This window comes from Corapipo altera, unplaced genomic scaffold (genome assembly GCF_003945725.1).
Source record: "Corapipo altera isolate COAL_440 unplaced genomic scaffold, ASM394572v1 98, whole genome shotgun sequence".
NCBI lineage: Eukaryota > Metazoa > Chordata > Aves > Passeriformes > Pipridae > Corapipo > Corapipo altera.
This window is the reverse complement of record NW_020884914.1, coordinates 2,356,921-2,376,997: the sequence shown is the minus strand read 5'-3', so window position 1 is coordinate 2,376,997 and position 20,077 is coordinate 2,356,921. Positions and strand designations below refer to the sequence as shown.

The 20,077-nt window shown below is 43.0% G+C and overlaps 3 protein-coding genes across 8 annotated transcripts in view; 2 read left to right on the top strand and 1 right to left on the bottom strand.

Moving 5' to 3' along the window:
• Positions 1–2,383: 2,383 nt before the first annotated feature.
• Positions 2,384–9,855, top strand: PLA2G10 (phospholipase A2 group X). The gene is made up of 4 exons (XM_027654955.1): positions 2,384–2,460; positions 6,304–6,469; positions 7,735–7,841; positions 9,545–9,855. The coding sequence occupies exons 1-4, from the start codon at positions 2,409–2,411 to the stop codon at positions 9,688–9,690; spliced, it is 471 nt and encodes a 156-aa protein (XP_027510756.1). The 5' UTR covers positions 2,384–2,408; the 3' UTR covers positions 9,691–9,855.
• Positions 9,856–10,786: 931 nt separating this feature from the next.
• On the bottom strand, positions 10,787–19,328 carry BFAR (bifunctional apoptosis regulator). 5 transcript variants are annotated; one of them, XM_027654953.1, is made up of 10 exons: positions 18,950–19,322; positions 17,619–17,678; positions 17,264–17,327; positions 16,266–16,596; positions 15,245–15,446; positions 14,735–14,904; positions 13,967–14,111; positions 13,546–13,716; positions 12,831–13,033; positions 10,787–11,942 (listed from the first exon to the last, which is right to left on the bottom strand). In XM_027654953.1, exons 4-10 carry the CDS (start codon positions 16,529–16,531, stop codon positions 11,750–11,752), a joined length of 1,350 nt encoding a protein of 449 aa, XP_027510754.1. In that variant the 5' UTR covers positions 16,532–16,596; positions 17,264–17,327; positions 17,619–17,678; positions 18,950–19,322; the 3' UTR covers positions 10,787–11,749. The 5 variants fall into 5 exon arrangements, with proteins under 5 accessions (XP_027510754.1, XP_027510755.1, XP_027510750.1 ...); XM_027654954.1 differs by lacking the exon at positions 17,264–17,327 and having other exon boundaries at positions 10,787–11,781; positions 18,950–19,328; XM_027654949.1 differs by lacking the exon at positions 17,264–17,327 and having other exon boundaries at positions 18,950–19,321.
• Positions 19,329–19,438: 110 nt separating this feature from the next.
• The window catches only part of PARN (poly(A)-specific ribonuclease), a 48,496-nt gene continuing 47,857 nt past the window's right edge, over positions 19,439–20,077 (top strand). For both annotated transcript variants that reach the window (XM_027655112.1, XM_027655111.1), the window contains exons 1-2: positions 19,439–19,499; positions 19,732–19,809. In XM_027655112.1, coding sequence (XP_027510913.1) covers positions 19,481–19,499; positions 19,732–19,809 — 97 coding nt within the window. In that variant the 5' untranslated portion in view covers positions 19,439–19,480. The remainder of the gene's footprint in view (positions 19,500–19,731; positions 19,810–20,077) is intronic.

Below are 20,077 nucleotides of genomic sequence, written 5' to 3'. Positions count from 1 at the left end.
TGGCAATGAGCTGGACATCCTAGCTCCTCAGTAAAAGTATTTCCTTCTATCAGATTTCCCCCCTACACCCCAATTTCACTAGATGTTCTCCTTTGAACTTTTCCTACAACTCATAGGAAACAGAACTCTTGACTTGCATTCCTTACTTCATCACTTTATGTAGTTACTGTCACTTCACATCTCTGTGTACTTTCTGACAGAAGCAGCTGTAGTCTGAACATTTCAGTCTCACTCGATTTTTCAGTAGGTTTAGGATACTTTCCTTTCTTCAGAGAGAAACATATCAGCTGCACTAACATATTGCATCAGTCTCCCAAAGAACAAACATGAAATGTAATTCATCTTGCTCCCTTGGATACTGTTTTCATTGTCATATCCAATGGTATGCTGGATGGGACACTGTTCAACTGGAAGTTTCATTAAACAGCTCTTGAAGACCATTAAAACGTTCTAATAGGTGTGACTTATTGACCGGAAGAGCCGGTAAACAAATGCAGAAGTGACAGTCGAGCCCAGAGTAACAGTAATTAGCGCTGTGACTCCATGAGTAATAGGGAAATTGCCCTGACCCAGATGGTGGCAGGAGCAACGAAATCTGGAAAAAAAAAAACAAAAAAATAAATATCCCAAATAGATGGGTTTTCTACCAAGATTTCTCAGGGTCACGGACAAAATCTGTGGTTGCCACACATCCCATTTCACGAGTGCTCCAGTCCACTCTGTGGGGAGACAGGGTGGTAGCTCCGCTCCGTTGGCCAGACACAGGCACAGGGAGGGAAGGACGGGCTGGCAGCGTGTCCCAGCTGCCTGGTACGGATCCACAGGGCCTCAGAGGCACACAGGGAGCCTCCAGCAACCTCCATCCCTCTGCAGAACACCAGCACTCGGTGGAAACCCTGCAGCTTCTGCTGTGACAAGTTCATCCCGTCCCCCCCGTGCCTCCCCAGGCACCGCTGGCGGCTGTCCCGGCTGACGGGCCACGCCTGGTGCTCTGCACCCAGTTGCACAAAGGCCTATCAAGTGTACAATGGCATATCAATATCCTGCCTATCACTATCCTGCCTGCTTCCACATTTATCCCACGCTGCCCTGACTTCAGTGCCAACACAAACATCTCACAGAGCGTGGATTAATGAGAGTGTGACAAAAACAAATCTGATCTGTCTGTGCATGCTTTCTGTCTGTTGGAATCGTACCACAGATGATTTTCTACCTCTCGAGATTAAACAGGAACGATACAATGCAGAAATCACAGCATTTTAATGCAAAAGTAGAATTATCCTTCAGTATGCACACAAAAAAAGGGTTTATTTCTTTGATAAAAATACCATTCACTACAAAAAAAACCCAAACTACCAGCTGGTCTCCAACAGTAAGATAACATGACCAAGAACAAGTTCTTGGTAAGTTCCATAAGTTCATTTTATCTCTGTCCATATCCTAGCAGTGTAAGCCTTGGTGAGATCCAGTGGGGATAATGTCCTGGAATATAATAATGCCAAAAAAATCCAACAATGAACAGCACAAAACAAAACACACACATGCGCACAAAATCAATACTCCAAATTTTGGGGCTCCTGACTGCTTGAACAATTGACAAGAAATGCACTGGTTTCAGTGCAATAATGCAAGGTCTGAAGAAACACTTGGGAAGTATGAGCAAGAAAAAAAATCATATAAAAGCAAGTTGTATTGTCTGTGTGTTGAGAAGGGCAGTGAAACTGTAATATGTAGGTTTTACAAAATAATACAAGAGCTGGAAAGGGAGAGGAAAATATATGCACATATTATACAACGTACAGAAAAATACTCACTTTGAGACTCAATTTTGGTTGAGGTACAATTAAAAAGTTGTTTTGATCAAGCTACAAATATCCATAACCAGTTTAGGAGCTGGTTGTTCTGTGGTCCCCCAAGAAAAGGAGGAATCAAGAGATGAAGTCTGGCAGATGCAGACTCCAGATAGAGCGCATGACTTCGGCACTGGGTGTAATTAACCACCAGACTAACTTGCAACACAGTCTGCTGCCACCCTAACTCTGCAGATCCGGATTAAATTACCAAGGAAGTGCTGTAATTCAAAAAGAAAACATAGCTACCAAGGCAGGAGGGTCCTGGAGGAGCGGAGCCCCCTCCGAGGAGACTCCAGGGCTCCTTCTCGCTGTGCCCGCACCGCGCTCCGCTGCCGAGTGACAGGTCCCATCTCTCCCCGGCTCTTCCAGCGGCAGCTCCTCCCTTCTGGCCAGATGGACAGCACGGCTTGCTCTGGGGCTCGGGGGGACCCGGCTCGGGGCAGAAAGCAGCCTTTTATAGCCGGCCCGCCGCCGCTGCGCTCACACCTCCACGCTCCGCTGCCGAGCGCGCCGCCGCCGCCGGACCCGCAGCCCGCAGCCTGCACCCCGCAGCCCATGGCGCCGCTGCCCCCGCTCCTGCTGCTGCTCCTGCTGCTGCCCGCGGCCCGTGAGTACAGCCGGGCACGGGCCTGACCGCCGGGGAAGCGGCCCCGTCCCGCCGCTCCCGTGCCCGGGCGCTCCGCACCGGAGGGAGGGGGCTCGGCCGCGCCGGGGGGCAGGTGGGAGAAGGGGCAGAGGAAGGAGCGCTGGGGAAAAGAGATCACGGGACGTGCCTGTCTTCCCACGCCGGAGAGCACAGTCCCCGTGACAGGTGTCCCCGCGCTCGGGCACGGCTGGGTGGAACTCGCCCACAGGGAGAGCCCGACGTGCCGCTGACAGCGGCGGCTGCAGCTGCCCCGCGGCTCCGGGCTGGGGGTCTCACAGCGCTGCTGAGAGTTCCTCAGCGATGCGCAGCTGTGCCGACGGAGGTCGGGGTTTGAAACCAGACTGCAGCTCGCACGTGCAGGAACAATCTACAAAGCCAGTACCTTCACCCCTGCTCCTCTCCGGGTGCTCACTCGAGCGAGCTATCGCAGAGCACTCGAGCTCCAGAGCCGCTCAGGGGCAGGAACTGCGAGAACTGAGATTGCCTGCAAAACCCTGAGTTCTCCTGAAAAAATGAGTCAGTCTTTATAAATAAGTTATGATGAGAGAACGTAATTAAAGGACCCCTGCCTCATACCTGAGCACAGCCAATTACTCACTTTGCAAATATTTAATTAATTTTTTTGTCTCGTATGTCCTATTTATTAAGCAGTATTAAAGACCAGTTGTAGTAATTTACAGCCCATTTCCTCATAGGTTTTCTGAGGAGTTCATCAGTACAGTATCTTAATGTACTTATTTCGTTCCCATAGTGACATGGTAGAACCCAATTTTAACTGCTTATGTGGAACTTCAACTACTCAAAGCCTGGCTCTCAACTGAGTATTGCAGCAGCTTGGTACTCCAACCCCAGGACACTCAGCAGGCAGGGAGCAAACTATTAGTAAACATCAACAGGCATCGTTTTAAAGTGATTAAATTAACCTCATGCTGAACCTTTGTGACAGCTGGAAGGACAAAATCCACTTTTCCAGAATAGCATTCTGCTGCCTCAATTAAGAGATTCTCTTTTGTCTTCTTGCACTTCTTTTTTTACACATTCCTACACACCTAGCAAATTCACCACACCAGATCGTGCAAATAACAGGATGCTAAGGACAAGGGCCCCAGTTCAGTCCTAGAGCAGATTGTGGGCACAGAATGAAGCGGGGTCCGGGGGAAGGCAGTGGCACGATTACAGCCCACAAGGTAAAGTGCTTGCATAATGGGGCCAACCTAAGGCCCCACCAAGCTCCCTGCCCCAATTCTACTTCCTGACCTCAGCACGGCCCTATGATTCCTCCAGCATTTTGATCACTCCAGTATTTTGATCCAGACTTCATCCTTTGCATGGCACAGACCTCAGCAAGAGCAGTAAGAACAGCCACGGAACCGCTGCTGTGCCAGCTCAGGGCGCTCATTGCAGCGAGCCTGGCTGTGCTCCGAGGGCGCTGACTCAGGACTGCAGTCACCCACTCCGTGGGCAGTGGGCAGGGTGGGAAATGCAATTCATGTTTCCCAATGCTTGGGCCACGGGAGCAAAACAGGCAAATTTATCCTTTCGAAAAATTCCCATGTGACCACGGTTTGTGGAGATAGCACGGGAGCAGTCTGGGCAATAAAGTGAGGTGAAAAAGGTCACCCCTGATGGCTTATGAAACAAGAGGTAAAAATCTAAGCAAACACCCAGAAGATTCTGTAAGGCATACATCTCTCTTGGAGAACATCAGAAACTCTGCTTATTCCCAAGTTTCTAGTTCTGAACTACTAGAGCACTATGACTGCACAGAGAAAAGATCCCTACAGGAAATCTTACACATATTTAACATGAAAAAAATGTTTCTGTAGCCTTAGTCTTTGAAAGCATGGCTTAAAAATTCTTTTAAAACCCACAAAACATCATAGACTGCATTAGATGCTAATGATTAATGTAGTTATGTATCATAATTGTGCATCTCAATAAAAATATGACTGTGCATCTGCAAAATTAATTATTATGTTTGCATTGAACGCATTGCAAAGAGTAAAATGTTATAGGAAATACGACCTTTCACAAAAAATTAATGCGTTTCTAATTTTTTTTTCCCTTTTCCTTTATTCACAAAGATAATCTGTTTATAATCAAATGGATGCTTCTGCTACCCAGAGCTGAAAGATGCCAGTAAACATAGAGATAATATTCTGGAACACGAGCCATGGCACAACAGATACTATTCAGTGTCTTAGCAAAGAAGTTCAGTGCCAATGGAGCAGTTTTTAAATGAAACTGCAGTCGAGGACAGAGCAAGGAAGCTTTTCTTAGCTCCTCAAAATGTGATGGCTTTCAATCAATGGCCAGAGCTGCACCTGCAAGTTTAAGCACCTTTATTTCAACACCCCTTCTCTCCCTGGATCACACGTCCACAAAACAGGAGGCAAAGAGCTCTGGGAGTGGTCCCAGTCAGGAAAGCACCAACTGCTGCCTCAGGAAGCCTTGCTGTTCTTTCTAAAAGGGTTTCCTACCATTCTCATACACAAACCAATTGTATTTCTTAATGAGGAGATTTCATGAGGTGTTTAAATTCCATTGTTTTCAAGAAATTACAAGTGCTGGAGGTCATGAGCATCCCACGCGTTTCAAGTTATTCAGAATACTGGGAACAGTATTTTTTCTGGCAGATTTTCCATTAATAGATTAATCATATAATCTATTATAATATAACCTATTATAATAGATTACTCTATTAGTCTATTATAATAGATTATGTGATTATACAGATTATGTAAAAACTGCATAATCATCATGGTTATTTTGTAGGAAAATAAATATCAAAGCCTTCAACGATAAAGTCTAAATATTTTTTCTGCTGTCTGTCTCCCTCACAAGGTATTATCAGTCATTAATTCTTAATGTCTTTTGCAATCTGTATCCAGCACTGGGAGTTTAGTTTTATAAACTGTTCTCCTCATATCAAAATAAATAATTAGTTTAATTACTAAGAAACTGTAATCAGAAACCTCCCACTAATTTGTTTTGTACTCATTCAGCTTCTTAAAATGTGCTATAAATAGCTTGGAGCCACCACTGCAAGGAGATGCTGCCCATTACCATTAAGGGCAGCTCAGCTTGCAGGAGGACATGAAGCCCCAAAAATTGCCACCCAGTGTCTCAACATTGTTCTGCTGCTCAGGACCCATTGCTTTAGTACTGACATGGGACAGTTAAAATATAGTTCCTAAATACAGTTTGTTTTGGGGAAATACTGGTGAGAATCCCTTAAACAACAAAAAAACCCAAACAAAATGACACAGAAAAAAAATATCCCAACCCCACCTTTCTAATTTCCCTGGAAATGACTCCAAGCACCCACTCATTTCCCTGCTCTACCTCTACCACACCATCCCCACCAGTTATTTGTCTGCTTTGTCTAAAAATCAGGAAAACCAGAACCCTATCATAGAGGACATATTTGTTCCAATGTGAAGCTTACATTCTACAAAATAACAATGTGGGCAAAATTGTATGTTATAATAAGGAGTAAACACTGCAACCCTTTGGGCAGCCAGTCCTAAAAATCTGTGGGCCTGGGCCACAGAACAGATGCTGCCCTTACCAGTTTTAAGACTGGAGATGACTGAAGTCTGTCTCTGTTTGCTGCCTCCATGGGAGGAAACCCCTGCAGCTGTTCTGAATGGACTGGGGCCAACGGGACGGGGTCAAGCAGCGTGACCCCAAAGCGTCAAAACCCAAAACTGTGTTGTTTTCAAGGATTGTCATTTATTATCAGCGCTTAAATATTTTATATTTGCACGTTTGATTCGCTAAAAACCAGGCTTTTCTCCCCAGTTTATAAAGGTGCTTTCGGGGAAGCCCGTTCCAGACAGCGGCGGGGAATCCTGGAACTGGCCGGAGCCATTCGCTGCACCACGGGCCGCTCGCCCTTCGCCTACCTGCGCTACGGCTGCTACTGCGGGCTGGGAGGGAGAGGATGGCCCAAGGACAGGGTGGACTGGTGAGAGCAACTGCTCAGCTCAGTAACCAAGTGCTAAAAGGACTAAAATATAGATCAGGCCTATTTAAGAGCAGGAGGGGACTGAGTTTAAACACAGTGTTTCCATAGATCTATACGAGCGCTGATTGCCTCTAACCCCAACTTCCCCTGCATTAACATTGGATTCACAGCACAACTGAGCTGCTTTGCTGGTGCTGTTCAACCAAGAGCTGAATAACTGAAGTCTTGTTGGACAAGGTTAAAGCTCAAACATTCAAAAAATCTCTAAAAGTAAAAATTAAAAAGGCAATTGAAAAATCTTGTGATTTTACTACCATGTCCCCTTTTATTAGCATTCAAAACAATAAATAAAAATTATGCAAAATCCAACCTGTTGAAAAATAAAAATAGTCTTAAAAAACAAACCTTTCTATTTAGTACTAAATCTCAGCATATTGACTATCATCAGTTTAATTTGTAATTGAACATTAGCTGAGAAGAAGATTATTTTTTGGGGTTTTTTGTTGTTTTGTTTTTTTTTTTCTGGACTTTTTTGCTTTTTTTTAAAGTTTCTCTGCATGCCCTTGATTTATTGATCTACTTCCTGGGCATGTGCTGTTCAACTGTTACATTCCACGGGATCTTTACACAGCAATTTGTGTGGAATTACCAAGTAATTACTTAATAAGCATAGGAAAAAGAAGTAACTGCAAAGTGAGAGCTCACTTTTCCTATTGCAGACACAAATTCCTCAGGCAACCTAAACACCATCTAAATATCATGTGCCTACTGTAATATGGTTTTAGGCTACCAGGAAGAAACAGAAGGAATGAATGAATGCAGAGTGCACAGTCTGTGGATACACCCACCAAGTCAAAAAAGAAAGGGTGTCATTAGTTTGCAGCAGAACCTTACAAGTTCCCTAATTTCAGGTCCTTGTTACCTCCCCTACTTGCTCTTCTGGGCTTCCAATGACTCCACACCAGACTCTGCCCCAGCACATTTTAATGTTTTAAGCATTAAAATGTGTCATTAAAGCTCACCTGTACTGCTCAGTTTCACAATGTCATAGAAAGCCTATGACCTTATTGTGCCAATTATGACAAGAACAACTTTAAAATCACAATTTTGAGCAATTTTCTGTATTTTCTCATGATACTGAGCTAACACTTCAGGTAGCTGTGCATTCACATATGTTGACTGTTCTATTATTTCCCAGCTGCAGTAACATGCTGATAAAACCCACTGACTGTGTGACCATAAACCACCAGTTCTGTTCCTCTCAGGTGCTGCTTTAACCACGACTGCTGCTATGGCAAGGCAGAACAAGCAGGTTGTCAGCCAAAGACTGAGAGCTACCACTGGGAATGCAAAGACAATTCTGCTGTGTGTGGTGAGTGAGCACTTGGGGGTTTTTGGTGTTGGGTTTTGGGGGGTGTGTGTTGGTTTGGGTGCTTTTTCATTTTTACTGCTACTGATTATCTCATTGACTTCATAGAATAAAGGCATTTTTTCAATTATCTGTAAAATTCTGACTTTACCATCCTTCCTTTTGTGACCTTTTTGCCAGGATGCACTGTGCCTCCAGAAAGCACAGCTATGCCACCCAACTGAATGCAGTTTCTTATTCTCGATCCCCACCTACTGACACACATAAGCAAACAAAATTCTGATCTACAAGCTCCTATTACCCTTTCAGAAAACACAGCCCAAAACCTCCTCCTTTTTCTCAGCATTGATGTTTGTTGAGGTCAGTTACTCTGCATGTAATTTTATGCTTCTACCCAGACTTCAAATTAGCTGGAGAAACCCTGACATGAACTTGTTCAAAGCAAGTCTGAGTTTCTGATGGCCATTCACAGGGAGCACAAACCCCTCAAATTTCATAACTTCATTTAGAATTTGCCTGACCTGAAAACAAATGAAAGTTTTGACATCAATTCCTTTCCTCCTTTACATTCAGCCTTTACTTTGCCCAAGTGTCCACCCCATGCAGAATCTCTCCTTGCTCATTTCTTTCTCTGCATCAGATGCACAAAGCCTCTTGTCTCTCAAACTAATTAATCTGTCATGTTACAGTCCATCTGTACTTGCCTGTAAAGATTCTGCTTCTGTCCCAGTCCAGAAGCTGATAATATTTTAAAATACTGGCCAAGACAGTAGGCATGTTGTCAAGGAACAAAGATGAAACAAAGTCCCTGTCATACCACAAAGACAAACTTTAGAGCAACTACAGGAGAAGGAATAGTTCTCAGTTAATGTATTTTGGCTTTTTTATCCTATCATGTTTTCATGTTGCTTATGCTATTGAGTAGCCCTTAGGGGAGGGAGTTGCAGCATCAACACAGATACATGAACACTTCCAGTTCACAGCAGAAATTGAGTTCATACACAAAACTGAACACTTGTTCTGCTCCTGGACAAATCTCAAGCAGAGATCTGGCTAAGCTTTTAAAATGTTAAATACTCAGACAAAATGTAATCAAAGATTCTTCAGTTTACAGACAGTTGCAGAGAGAAAAAAACACACATTTCTGCCTTGGCACACTAAACCCAAAATACATTGCTGTGGAAGAAAATGTTCATGCCAAGAAGAAACTCTCAGGCCAAGAAATCTGTTAAGTTGCAACATGACAATTACAAAACAAATATGACAAGACATGGATTTTATCACACTTAAACACACTTTACCTAACCTCTTACTGAATGCCTTGATAAAAAAGAGGTGAGCAGTTTGAGCTGGACATGGAACATCTTTGCATCCTGTGTATATATTTTTGGTGCTATATCCTTTAGTAGATGAAAGGATATGTGATGGAAACTATCTTCCCAACCTCAAGCTTCACTAGAGCAGGAGGGCAAGCAGGGAAGACCACACACCACTTTCTAAAGAGAAATCAGAGTTGTTTTATTAAAGAACATGAAGAAGAATATTTAAGTCTTTTCCTGACTATTGTATTTTCACCTGCCAAGATCGGTGATCACTGATTGATCCACGGATCAATTGTTGCTAAACCAAACCATTCTGTGTTGGCATTCCCTTTGGTGTGTTTTATTACTTCAGACTAACATCAAACTTACTGTGTTTTCTTTCAGATTCACTAGAAGACAAATGTCAAAAAATGGCCTGTGAATGTGACCGGGAAGCTGCCAAATGTTTTTCTAAAGCTCCGTATCACAGAAAATACCTTTTGTGGCCAGACTTTATGTGTGGTGAGATCCAGCCTTTGTGTAGGTATTAGACATCCAACATCAGTCCTCATGAAAACTCTGTGTGTATTTAAATCTAAAATGACTTTTTTGTGTCACAGTAGTGACAACAAATGATGTTGCCCTTTGCTGATGCTCCTTCTTGCCACCTCAGCCTCTCTGCCCAAGAATGGCCAAAGTAAACATTTATCCTCTTATTTACCTTGTGCAGTGCCCTTTTATTGACTAAATAGGAATGAGTTTATCAGATAAGTCCTGACAACATTAATTTTGTTTATATTGAGATTCACAGATTTTTCAGATCCATAATATCACCTGCTATGAACTTTTCATCCTCCCTCCACTGGCTATGAGATACAAATCAAACTTTTCAACTAACAATTATCTTAACATCTGTTAACTTTGAATTGACTGGAAAAAATGCATGAAGTGACAGTGTCAGCACAAAGAGCCCTCTCAACTACATTAAATACTTACAATAAAAGCCTAATTTAACTGTTGCTAATTAACTAATTTAACATTCATCTTAAGCAATCCTACCTGTATTAAAGAATTAATTCTAATTAATTCTATTTTTCTAGTATTCACTTTTTAAATACAGTTTTCTAAAAAAGCTATTCGTTTGATATGGCTCAAGCTCCTTACTCTATGTACACCTCAAACTTCCTGTAAGCACAGGGAGAAGTTCTGCCCTTAAAATTTTAGAGCCACCTTTAAAAGTGCAAATGCAAACCATCACCAAAACAGGTACATGAAAATGCAGCAGTTGTTGGGACCAACGTCCTTTTCCACAAGTGTTTGATCTTGGACTGCAAGAGTTTACCAAGTTCAGAAGTGTATACACCTCATTAGGATGTAAAGATGGTTCTAACTGGGGTCACTCCATAGACTTTTTTAACTTTTTAGGAAGAGAAATCAGTACCATGAATTGCTGAATAATAAACTTTTTCATAACTGCTAATTTTAACAGTTATAGAACCAGGAGTGTTTCATGTCTACTTCCACCCACCTCAACTTACTCAAAGACACAGGCCTACAGAAGAGTCTGCACAAGGCAAAACTAATGACAAGTACTTCAGTATAAAAAACTCAAACCCAAACAAAATAACCCACTCCTATAATAGTGACGATTTCAAAAGAGATCTTTAATCTTCCAAAATATTCACAGGCAAATTTAAAGTTCATACCAATGATACAAATGAAAAAACCCAAACAACAAACCAATGTAGAATGCAAAAAAAAAATCTGAATTTTCCTTCAGTCAAAAAAACATACATTAACAAATGTCAATCCTGTTTACACAAAATAACTTTCCAGTCAATATTTGCTCACGGATGTAGACACACATTGTACTGCAGTAAGATGTAATTACAGTGTCAGGTCACTTTTCCAAAACAATAATTTTTGAGAGAGAACCCTGAATTTAAGAATTAGCAACAGAATTCAAGAGGAAAGCATTAAAGGAGCTATTGGTGAAGTGTAACTGGTCTGAATAAAAGATTTCCTATGGCAATCACCACGTTTTCCAAAAGATGAGAAAACTCAAGTCTTTGCCCTCAAGAGCAGGAATTTTAGAGCAAACTCTGCTGTGAGACTGTGCAGAGACAGTCACAGCCTTACATGTAAAGACTGAAATAACTGATGTACTTTCAATATCAAGCCTATCCAGGAAGGGCATTCCTTTGGCAAACTTAAGTTGAGGAACACATCACTGAGTTGAAATGCTACATTTAAAAAGAAAGAAATCACTATAGCAGCTCCTAATCCTTTAAGGCAGGCTGGAAAATATACAGAATGCTCAGAACAGAGAAGTTTGATCTGATCAAAAATAAGGCAAAATGACTGTAGGAATTTTATGTGGCTAAAACAGGAATGTCTTCTTTTTTTTTTCCAATGGAAAATTCCTTTTGGATACTAGAGCCCATCCTCCAATTTGGAATCAACTGGTTTAATAGTAACTTACCTTAAGGCTTTTTTGTACGTTAGATTAACACAATCCACCACTTTTGCTGCCACATACATAAAGAAAAGCAAAGCTTATTTCAAATGTCCATTTTTAGAAGCTAAAGAGCCCAAAAGTTCCAAAGGCAATCACTGCACTTGTGTCTCCAGACGCCGCAGCTCTGTAACCACAAGATCAATGTTTATGATGGGGTTAAAATACAAGGCCCAGTAAAACAAACAATTGCAGACAAACTGAGGAATAAAAGGCCAAAAAATGGCAACAAAAAGACCCTGGGTTGAGACTTTCCAGAAATATCTCCACATTCTGTGAGGAATAGTCCTGTGAAAAAGGAAAGGGAGAGGCTTAGAGGGACTTCCTGGTTTGTTTTTACCCACTCTAAGAAAAGCTAATTGGTGTTCCAGCCTTAAATTATTTAGCCCTTACTTGGGATTACCCTTTACCTGTAAAACATTATTTTGCACTCCAGGAAAAGCTTTCTTAAAACCCAGCAGTACCAAACTTAAAGAGGAAGCATTAAGTCAGTGCACTTAGACCCCAAAGCCCAGCAGGCTCCAGTGTCACATTCCAGCCCTGCCACAGGTTATTCCGTGTCCCCTGTGCTCTTCTGTCCCCTGGCGGCTGGCAAAGGGAAAACCCAGCACACACCACAACAAGAACTTCTCCCAGGCAGTTTCTAAAACTAGAAATGAGACCACAGCAACTATCAAGTAATATTAATGTGCTCGAATTAAGATTAAAGTCATAACAGAAAACAGAAATTCCTGTAACTTACCAGAAATAATATCAGCATAGCTAAACTTATTTATGGTTCTGAGGATTCATCCTTTAATAACTACACTGGAAGCATATCATGACAAAATTCTGATGTATTTAGGCTCAGCTGGTAACTAATACCAGTTACCATAAAAGGCAGTTCTCACAGTAAGGGTTAGTATTTCCCAGTGGTTAAGAACATGTTTATTACTGTTTCTGCATTTGCTACATCTGATAAGTAAAACCAGCTGTAAGAAACCCTATCAAATATTCACATAAATAAAGGCATTCAGAAGTACTAGCATATGTAGGAATTCAGATTCACCTGTTCTTATTAACCTCAGTTATAGTCAGACACTGTCATTTCAGTGAGCAACTGTGAAATCATGAGATTGTTACTATTTATAAGGCCATCTACTTCCTACCCTCTTCAACAAACTCACTAAGACTTACTTCAATTCTCTTCTTGACCAGAGCCTCCAAAAAGAGAATAATTCCAGAACAGAGAGCAACATAGCATTCACAATTATAAATCTTGATGTCCAGTAGTGCACATCCAGCCAATCCCAAGCAAATTCAGCTATCAGCTGGTATGGCAAAAATAAATATTTTACAATGAATTCTCTCCATTGTTTCCATGAAGGATCTTTAAAGTCCTGTAAATTAGGATAAAAAGACTGTTAAACAATTTTCTATTAAACAAATACAATACTGGCTTATTTCTACTAGTCTTTTGTTGAAAAGCTGTTGTTTCACACATTGAAAGCAGCAAATTGTCTTTACTATACTTGTGGGTAGATAATACTATAGCACAGTAATTTCCATTAGATTAGAACATCACAGACAGCCAGACCTTAAAATGCCCTTTCTTATAACACAGGTAATTTGAGTGAAGAGCTTTTCTGTAGTCTTGTGAACTTCAGAAGGATGACTGTCACACATTTGAAGTCTTAAAAGCCTTAAACCGATCTTATTAAAGGTAATGGTTCCAACTCTGGTGAGCACATAAAATAAAATCAAGGAACCACTTACTCTGTAGGTTTGTTGTTTTTAAAGTCATAGTGTAAAGAGATGAAATGGTGAATAATTACTTTATGTTTTTATGCTGCTAGTCTTAAAAATGCTTGTAATTAAAGCAAGGAGCACATTTAATGTTTTGAACACTTACCAGTAGTTTTGTGAAAACATCTTCATGCTTGTCTTCTTGCATAGGACAAATTGTGTGGATGAAAGGTAGGAAAGCTTCTGCATAATCAAACAAATACAGGTATAACATACTGAGTCTGGGAGAGCTCTTCAGGGCATACAGAAGAAAGAGGGATTTTCCTGGATTTACAGCCTGAAAGATATCAAATTATCAAGTTTCAATCAGTGAAAAAATAAAATGAAAGGGACATGCCAGTTCTTAGATTTTCTGACAATTACTTTTCAAAGGATCATTTTTCAAATACCACATTTCATTAAACTGAGCAGTTTTCCCAAGCACAATTCCACTACCTCAACACTCCACCCGGCTTAAAAAAATTTTCGTTTAAAGATACTATTTAAAAAATATTTCATATATATGACACACTTAATCTAAAATTTACCTTATATTCCCAAAGGTTCTGTGGTGGTTTAACACCTAAAGCTTTCACACATTCCAGCTCTGCCATGATGGCTTTCCTGTGGTTGCTGTTCTCTATACTGTAAGGCTCTTTGGTGAAATCCTCCTCTGTGAGTGTGAGGAGCAGCCTACAAAAGCAGAAGAATTCAGAAGGCAAACAGTGTCTCTTCACCACAAAGATATGACTCACAAATAAGCAACTAAATACCAAAACAATAAGGTACTGATAGAAGGCAGCACCTTTTGGATTACAGAATGAATCACAGAATGCTTTGGGTTGGAAGACCTTAAAGATCATTGCTAAATTACATTCCATATCAAGTGTTCACACCAACTGCATCTCAGAGCCTGGGTTTTTAAATACTTCTTTTCCAGTTTCCTCTTGCCTGCTTTCAGCATTTCTCTTGGGTGGAATGCAACGATGCACGTGGCACATGGATACTTCCAAATGAAAGGGAAGGTGGGAGGGGTGGATAACACACAGGTAGAATTATACTCTCAGTATCATTTCAGTCTGCATTGTCAGCAATTTAAGAAGTTCTTAGAACATTTTCAAGTAGCTTGCTCAGTATCTGCTACTCAAGTTTTCACCAAAAATTGTTATAACTTCCCCTATAACGTATTCTGGTACCTTACAGAATATTCCCACAATCCATGGAACACAGAACAGTCATTTCCCAACAAGCATCCCTAATGAATCTGTCAGCAATCCCAACACACAACAGTTGCTCTTGGCCATCAGGCCCCTCACCTTCCATTCACTTTCTCCAGTAAAAACCTTTCTTTGTAATGTGAAGCCCATGGGCCCAGCTGCTCTAGCCAGAGGATCACTTCCTCAGCAGTCCATCTAGCAACAGGCTTGTGGACAAGATGATCTTCTTCAAATTCTCTGCTACTCCAGTGATAGCCAAGTAGAACTACCTAAGGGTGGATTAAAAAGATAAAAACCCCTCATCTTTTACCTGCAAAGCAAACACATTAATGATAAACACGCAATAAGAGGCTTGGCATGTAGAATTTTCCACTTCATGGGCCCTAGAATATTCAGGTTATAAAAAAGTATCTTGAAGTTTTCCCCACTTTGCCTAACTTCCATCTAAACTACATTGCAGTTGTAGTTCCTGACAGACCCCTGAAGGCCACTCTGCTCAGCTGAAGGCTCTTCTGTGCTGAGAAGCTTTTTTTATGTGCATGTAGTTTAAGAAGATTTGATTGCATGCTAAATGAAGTAAATATGGAAAACCAAGCAGATGAAACTTACTGCTACACAAGTTAAAGCTGTCAGAACGCCTGAGAAAAACCCTCCTCCTCGAGGATTAAATCTTCCTGTGTTCGGAACTGTAGGGATCTGGTCATTCCCATATTTTTGGAAGGCTGCTAAGCTGCGTGCTACATCACTGTTTTGTTGAATATCTTCTTTTCTTTGTTCAACGGCATCAGAAAATAGCTTTTCAATAACATCCCTAATGGGAAAAATATTTGTCATTGTACCAAAACCATTCAGGGTTCATATTCAGAAAAGGGACTAATTTTTGGATTTTTCTTTTCCAGCCTCAATTGTAGACTATCATCTTTGAAAGCAATGAAAAATCGGTTATTAATACTTAGTAAACTTAAACTTTTATCAATTACTTCCAAACAATGTTTTGCTTAGCTTCTAAAGTTAAAATACCACATAAACTCCTCCCATGTATATTTCTTATGTAAAATTAGAATTCTGTGTGCTACTGGTAAGTCTTGATTATTAAAAAATGGTAAAAGACAACATAAGAGCCTCCCCCCAATCCTACCATCTAATTATTAAAATATTATTAACCCAGATAAAGTATTATTAACAAAAGAAGTTGTGGGTAATTCAAAACATCAAACATATTTCTAGCTTTGTTCTGCAATAATTCCTATTACAGAAATAACTACACAATTATCAAAGATCAATTTGACTTACAATTATTAGAAAACAACCAGCTATATAAAAAGATTCAAGGGTCTCAATACTAAAAAAGGATCCCTCCTCTCCATCTCCCCAAAAAATTCAGAAGAAACCTCCCCCACTCCAGCCCCCCAAACAAAATCAACCAACACACCCCTTAGTTCCATGCAGAAAAATGGCCTTGAACAGTTCAGTACAAGTGCAGAACATGAAAGCCTTTGGAATTTAAATATCCTTGCGACAGTTCAGATTACCAATAAGCTACAAAATTCTGAGAAACTCAAGAATTCAGACAGCTAATTTCAGTGGTTTGATTTATCCAAAAATGGCTTTCACAAAAGAGTACACTCACCTGAGCAGGATGTTGACTTTGGGGAACCCTTCCCATTTTTCTCTGCATTCGGGGCACTCGTTCTTCTTGGATGACACCCACCACAAGGCCAGGCAATGCCTACAGAAACTGTGGCCACAGTTCAGGGTGGTGGGATCGACCAGGATGTCGTAACAGCAGTGGCAAAGGAACTCACTGACTGAGATCTGCCCACCCACGTCAGCAGTAGCACCTGTTTCACCTTCTGCCCTCTCCCTTTCCCCTTGTAAAGTCTCATCTTCTTCCATTTTCTTTTATGCCTCACGCAAACAGAAAGCCCTCTCAGATCTTCAAACCACGTAAGGCATTACCTCTGCAAAGCAACAAAATAAACCTCATTCAGAGAAAGGTTCTGATAGAAGTTTAGGATGGTAAGCAGTGTAATTTCTCATGGCACTGCTTTTGCCGCTGGGATGGTTTTAAATCCTCTAAGCAACACAGCCCGCCCCCAAAATGAAACATCATCTACTTTTTCAACAACATATTCATTGCAAACTACAATCAAAACCAGATTCTAGACGTAAACAGCTGGGTTTCATCTCCCTCTACTTTCTTCTCCTGTCTTACGAAACACATGAAAGTGAAACAAAGTAACTCACTGACCTACATGACTTGACTGAATCAAGGTTTTAGTAAAAGACACCAATCAAAAGAAATATAATTAGAAAATACCATCAGAGATGGTATTTTCAAAGCTAAAACACCAGTATAACATAAGGCTCTAATTTACTTCATCCCTCTTCCTTCCAAGCATACAGAATAAAACATTACTTACAAGAGTCAATGCCAGACATTGCTGGCAATGTTAAAAAGAAGAAAAGTTTGATCCACAAAGTCACATGTTTCAGAGTTACAAGGGATAGACCTGCTTCCACTTCAGTGAAGGTCTGAGCCCTGCATTAACTTTACTGACAGTTATACTTCGTTAGTATTTCAAAAAACACATAGACAGGAAGAGTCTAAGACTGTTCCAAGCTTACCAAAGATACAAATCTATTTGCTTGATGCTCCTATTCCACTCTCTCAGATGGCAGTATCTAGTTTCTTAAGAAAAACACTGATCCAGATCACTCACTCATCTCTCGTGATATGTCAGAAGATACCAAAAACGACACAATTTTCTCCTCAGGTACTACCAAACCAAAATATGACTACACTCTCCACTGTGTGGCTCCTGCTCACTACCAAATTACCTATCTGCCATCCAGATTAAGCACAAAGAGGTAAGGATGCAAGCCGGTAAAGAACGGAAATGAAAAAAAAACAAACAAACGAAACAACAATCAAGTACAGAAACACAATAGTGAAACCAGAATCCTCAGACCGCTTACAAACCTGTATTTCCCGGCAGAGCGCCCACCGTCGGCTTTCTAAAACACAAACCTGAAACAGCACCTACAGGAGGAGAAATAAAACCAAGGTTTTGCACTTAAAAGCATTCTTCTGGTTTTCCCAGAAGGCAGAGCCAGCAGGATTTCCGTGGGTGGAAAAATATTTCGCCGCCCAGTCTCCACCAAATTAAGACCCAGCAGCAGCAGGACGGTTTCTGGATCCTCTCCTGCCTCCTCTTTCCAGCTCCGCCTTTCTCCCCCCCCACCCCGCGCTGCTTCCTCCGCCGCGTTTCCTGCGCTGGGCAGGGCAGGGCTGGGCAGGGCAGGGCTGGGCAGGGCCCGGCGGAGTGGCAGCCCCGCCGTGCCCCGTTCCCAGCCCCGTGGTGCCCCGTTCCCAGCCCCGCGGTGCCCCGTTCCCAGCCCCGCGGTGCCCCGTTCCCAGCCCCGTGGTGCCCCGTTCCCCGCCCCGTTCCCCGCAGGAGCCGGGCCCGCCCCGGCACTGCCCCCGGTGCGGTAACGCCGCAGCCGCCCTGCCGGGCCGTCCGTGTTAGCAGAGACACATGAGAGTGTATCTGTAGAGACACACATTCGCTATTATTTATTTATCAATCTCTGTTCCCTTACTGCAATTCTTTTCGACCGAGTGCAAAGAAAAATGAGTGATTCGTTCTGTACAACCACCTGAAAAGGAGGTTGCAGCCAGGTTGGACTTTTGGACTCCGGGGTCAGTTCTAACTACTAGGTGTTTATTTTACAGGTGAAAAGAAGCAAAGAGTTCCTGGATTTGTCAGCTAGGAATTCCTGGATTTGGCGGGAAATGTCAGGTTTATACACAGCCATGAGCACTTTAACGAGAAACTGCAGGAACGTATGTTAAAAAATTGAGAAGTAACATGAAAATTTAAGGCTTCAGCCAATTTACTGTAAAATAGAAATATCTCTACTATTATTTTAACTAATGCCTTACTGGGCACCATTTAATCATCCTGGATGACTTGTGTGTAGAATAAATTGCTTACGCTGAAAAGGCAAAACTTAGTCTTGAAGAATCTTTAAAAGCTCTCTCCGCTAAGTCTGGTGTAATTCTTTATCTTCTTCTCTATGCCGAAACTGCCTCTCAATTTATGGAGACTTTTCCATTTGTTTTCATTCTGCTGGGATTCTGGAAAAGATGCTTCCCGTGCCGTGTGAACTTTAACCCTGCAGCCCATTCACTAAACTCTCACAGTGTCCGTGCCCACAGCTCCTGCCCTGGGCAGCTCCTCCTCCCACAGCGCTGCCGCGGGGACAGAACGTTTGTTATTATACAATTACGTGTGAAAGTGCTGGTTTTACCAGGAAGGCGAACGCTTCTTCCGTAACACGCCAAGCCTTCCAGTTCCTCCGGACTTGACATTGTTAAGGCACCACCACCAGCAGCTCTCCTGGTGTCTCCTCAGCAGGTTCCCATCCCTTCTTCCTTCCTGGTGCTAGTTACGCATTTCTGGGCTGAAAGGCGAGGGCTCTGTGGGCCGTGACATCTCACAACGCCCCACGGGAGAGCGGCGGGGTGGGACTCCTTCCTTCCCCGGGCAGCGCCGCTACAGCCGCTCCGCTGCCGCGGCGGGCAGGGCCGGCGGCTGAGGGCCCCTTGCAGCCCGAACAGCCCGGCAGAGCAGCGAGGGCAGCCGTGTCCGTGCTCGGTGCGGGGCAGGGCGGGCAGAGCACAGCGGCTGCCCCGGGGCAGCGCAGAGCGCTCCGTGCCCTGAGGGCGCCGCCCCGGCAGGAAATGGCGGCCGGGCGCGCTCACGTGCGCGCTCACGTGCGGCGCGCGGGGCGGCCCCGGAAGCGCTCGGCGGGGCCGGGCCGGGCTGCGGCGGGCGCGGGATGGAGGTGACCAGGAGCAGTGAGTGACCGCCCGGAGCGACACCCCACCCCTGAGCAGAGCCCTGCCGGCTTCCCTGCCCCGGGCTCGGCCTCTCCTTCGTGGCGAAGGGGGTCCCCGCACCTCCCCTGGCCCGTGAGGGGCTGCCCTGAGGCGGGAGGCGCGGCCCCGGGGCTGAGGGGGCCCGAGGGGCGCCGGGCTGCCCCAGGGTTTGGTGCGTAACCTCAGGTGCGTTTTACCCCTTTCCCCGCAGATTTTAAGGATAACCTAAACAAAGTGTATGAAGCCATTGAAGAGTCAGACTTCCTGGCCATCGATGGGGAGTTTTCAGGTACGGTCACGCCGGTTTTGTGGTTGTGAGCTGTTGGCAATGTCTGTGGGGTGGTCCCCGTGCCCCAGTTCGCTGTCTCAGTGTTGGCTTGAAAAAGCTAAAGCTGAGGCTACTGCAAAGTGATTGAACGGCTTTTTATGTCTGCGATAGCAAGGTTTGGGTCAAAGATACATGTTATGCTAATGCTGCCTCTACTCCCTCCCCGCAGTAATCTTTCAATGTGTTAATTGATATTCAGTTGCAGCTGAGGGGGAGAAAAGAATAGCTT